General features: G+C 38.9%; 1 protein-coding gene across 1 annotated transcript; it reads left to right on the top strand.

The window, feature by feature from the left end:
• Positions 1-374: 374 nt before the first annotated feature.
• On the top strand, positions 375-1,593 carry LOC149898179 (uncharacterized). Its single transcript, XM_090115446.1, has one exon. It carries the CDS (start codon positions 413-415, stop codon positions 1,241-1,243), a length of 831 nt encoding a protein of 276 aa, XP_089971572.1. The 5' UTR covers positions 375-412; the 3' UTR covers positions 1,244-1,593.
• Positions 1,594-2,225: the final 632 nt, after the last annotated feature.

Here is a 2,225-nt window from a genome sequence, read left to right as displayed (position 1 = left end):
GTATTACATAAGTAGCTTGATTAATAAACAAATGAACATAAATTTATTGTTAGAAATATTTCGTCCACCGTTTATAATAACACTAACCTAATTATTTTTTATTAAAAAGATTTGGTCAAAGTTCGTCCAAGTGCTATTATTGAATAGTAGTATAGAGACATTGTATAAAATCACTTCAACGTTCATGCTAATACCGGTTTGAATAGTTGCAAAATTCAAAGAGACGTTTATGGTCCACACAATGGCCAATTCAAGTTCACGACCTTTGCAATGACCAGAAGCTTTCGCAGACGCAACGTTACCGCACTGGACCTTACTTCTACTTACTGAGAAAGTCCATTATATTGTTTTGATACGTTTTTTCTACGGGTCACATCGCGAGGGGTGCGGAGAGTACGCTATTTAAGGTTAGATGCATTGCGCCGGCGCACAGTCTCTAAGAAACCTAGCTATGTGGAGGACGGTCGCTGTACTCACATTTGCGGTAATCTGCACCGCCCTTCCCGCACAAGACAGCGGCCATACCGACAATGATTTGGATGGAATTTCTGATTGTCTCCGAAAAGACTCCACATCATGCCTCAAGTACAAATTCTTCTCTTTCGTCGACAAAATGATCGGACAAAAGGAAACCTTCGCTTTAACGGATGGGGTCACGGTGGTTCGAGCTGCAGACGCACCCCCTACCACGGGCGCGCCCAGAGCTTTAGATCCGGCTTCGAGACTGAAGAATTACTTCGAAACGCATTCATTGCGCATCGAAGTCAAAGGATCGGATGTCATTGACACGGTTTCTAATGTAGGAAGAGCGTTGGAAGAAACAGTCACATCGTTCGCGGATGACAATGATCTTTCTGAAGAATCGAGAGGGAAGAAAAAGAAAGCGGCGAAGATTCTCGGCCCGATAATTGCGGCCGTCATGTTGAAGATGATGGCGTTGATGCCATTAGCGATCGGCGCTATCGCTTTGATAGCTGGGAAAGCGTTGTTGATTGGAAAGTTGGCGCTGGTCCTGTCCGCTATAATCGGTTTGAAGAAGCTCCTGTCTCAGCAGAAGCATGTGACGTACGAGGTGGTCGCGCATCCTCACCATTCGGCGAGTCATACCTCGAGTCACGATTACGGCGGTGCAAGTGGGTATGGAGGTGACACGGCCAGCTACAGTAGCGGGGCCAGTCACGGTAGTGGTTGGGGGCGGGCCCTAGACGCTCAGAACTTAGCGTACGCCGCGCAAAAGCCTTAGCCTACAAAACCGACCTATTTCCGTGACGATTTCTCCACGCCTGTGTACAAGTGTGCCGTGTGATTGTATTTATGACTGAATGAAGTAAACCTTATAGGTATTGAGTAGCTATTTATTATAGTATTGTATGTATTTAATGTGTGCTATAGATAGTTAATGCATTGTTCGTGTGTACCTGGCTTTAATTATTATTTAAGTTATTTAAGTACTTTGCCTGTTTATGGTTTTGAAGTCGAACTCCTCACGGGTTGTTTATTATTTATATCGTGATAAATATCATATAATATATTTTATGTTATTTCAGTATTTGTATAGTATTATTATATTTATTAAAAGTACTGTTGAACTCGCCTATGTATGTCTATTTATATAGAATATTTAAGTAAGTATATAATTTGTTGTTTTGAATAATTAGTAACTTATTATTTGTTTCAAATATTAAAGTTTAAAATAATTGTTACGTGTTTTATTTTATGCTGGTCCCATTCCTACAAAATAAAACGCTTAAATAAAAAGTTCATTTTAAAATTGGTATAAAATATGGGAGAACGATTGAAATATAAAGTCACTTTAAATAAACTATAACTATTGCATAATGATACTATACATCATTATTAAATCATAATTTAAAAAAAGTACGGTCTATATAATTAAGATAAAAATAAAAAGCGTCTGCAAGCTTTTACATTCGAAGTATTTATTCAAAACTAGCGGTCCGCCCCGGCTTCGCCCGTGGTACATATTTATGTTTTCTCTACATAAGAACCATCCTGGTACTTCAAGGAACATAATAAAAAAAGAATTATCGAAATCGGTCCACCCGTTCTCGAGTCATGCGCTTACCAACACATTTTGCGATTCATTTTTATATTCAAAATAAAACCACCAATTAAATTCAAATTATTCGCATCAAAGCTCGCATGCCAAGTGATAATTTACGAAATTGCCAAAAGAATACAAAAGGAAAAGGCACATAATACCG

This window comes from Colias eurytheme, chromosome 23, assembly GCF_061535395.1.
Source record: "Colias eurytheme isolate Ceu_HAF_F1 chromosome 23, ilColEury1 Martin Lab GWU primary, whole genome shotgun sequence".
Lineage (NCBI taxonomy): Eukaryota > Metazoa > Arthropoda > Insecta > Lepidoptera > Pieridae > Colias > Colias eurytheme.
The sequence above is the reverse complement of the archived record's forward strand: the minus strand, read 5'-3'. Positions and strand labels throughout refer to the sequence as shown.

What these genes read in the sequence shown, in the direction of transcription:
- LOC149898179 (XM_090115446.1), top strand. Translation starts at nt 413, where the DNA reads ATGCATTGCGCCGGCGCACAGTCTCTAAGAAACCTAGCTATGTGGAGG.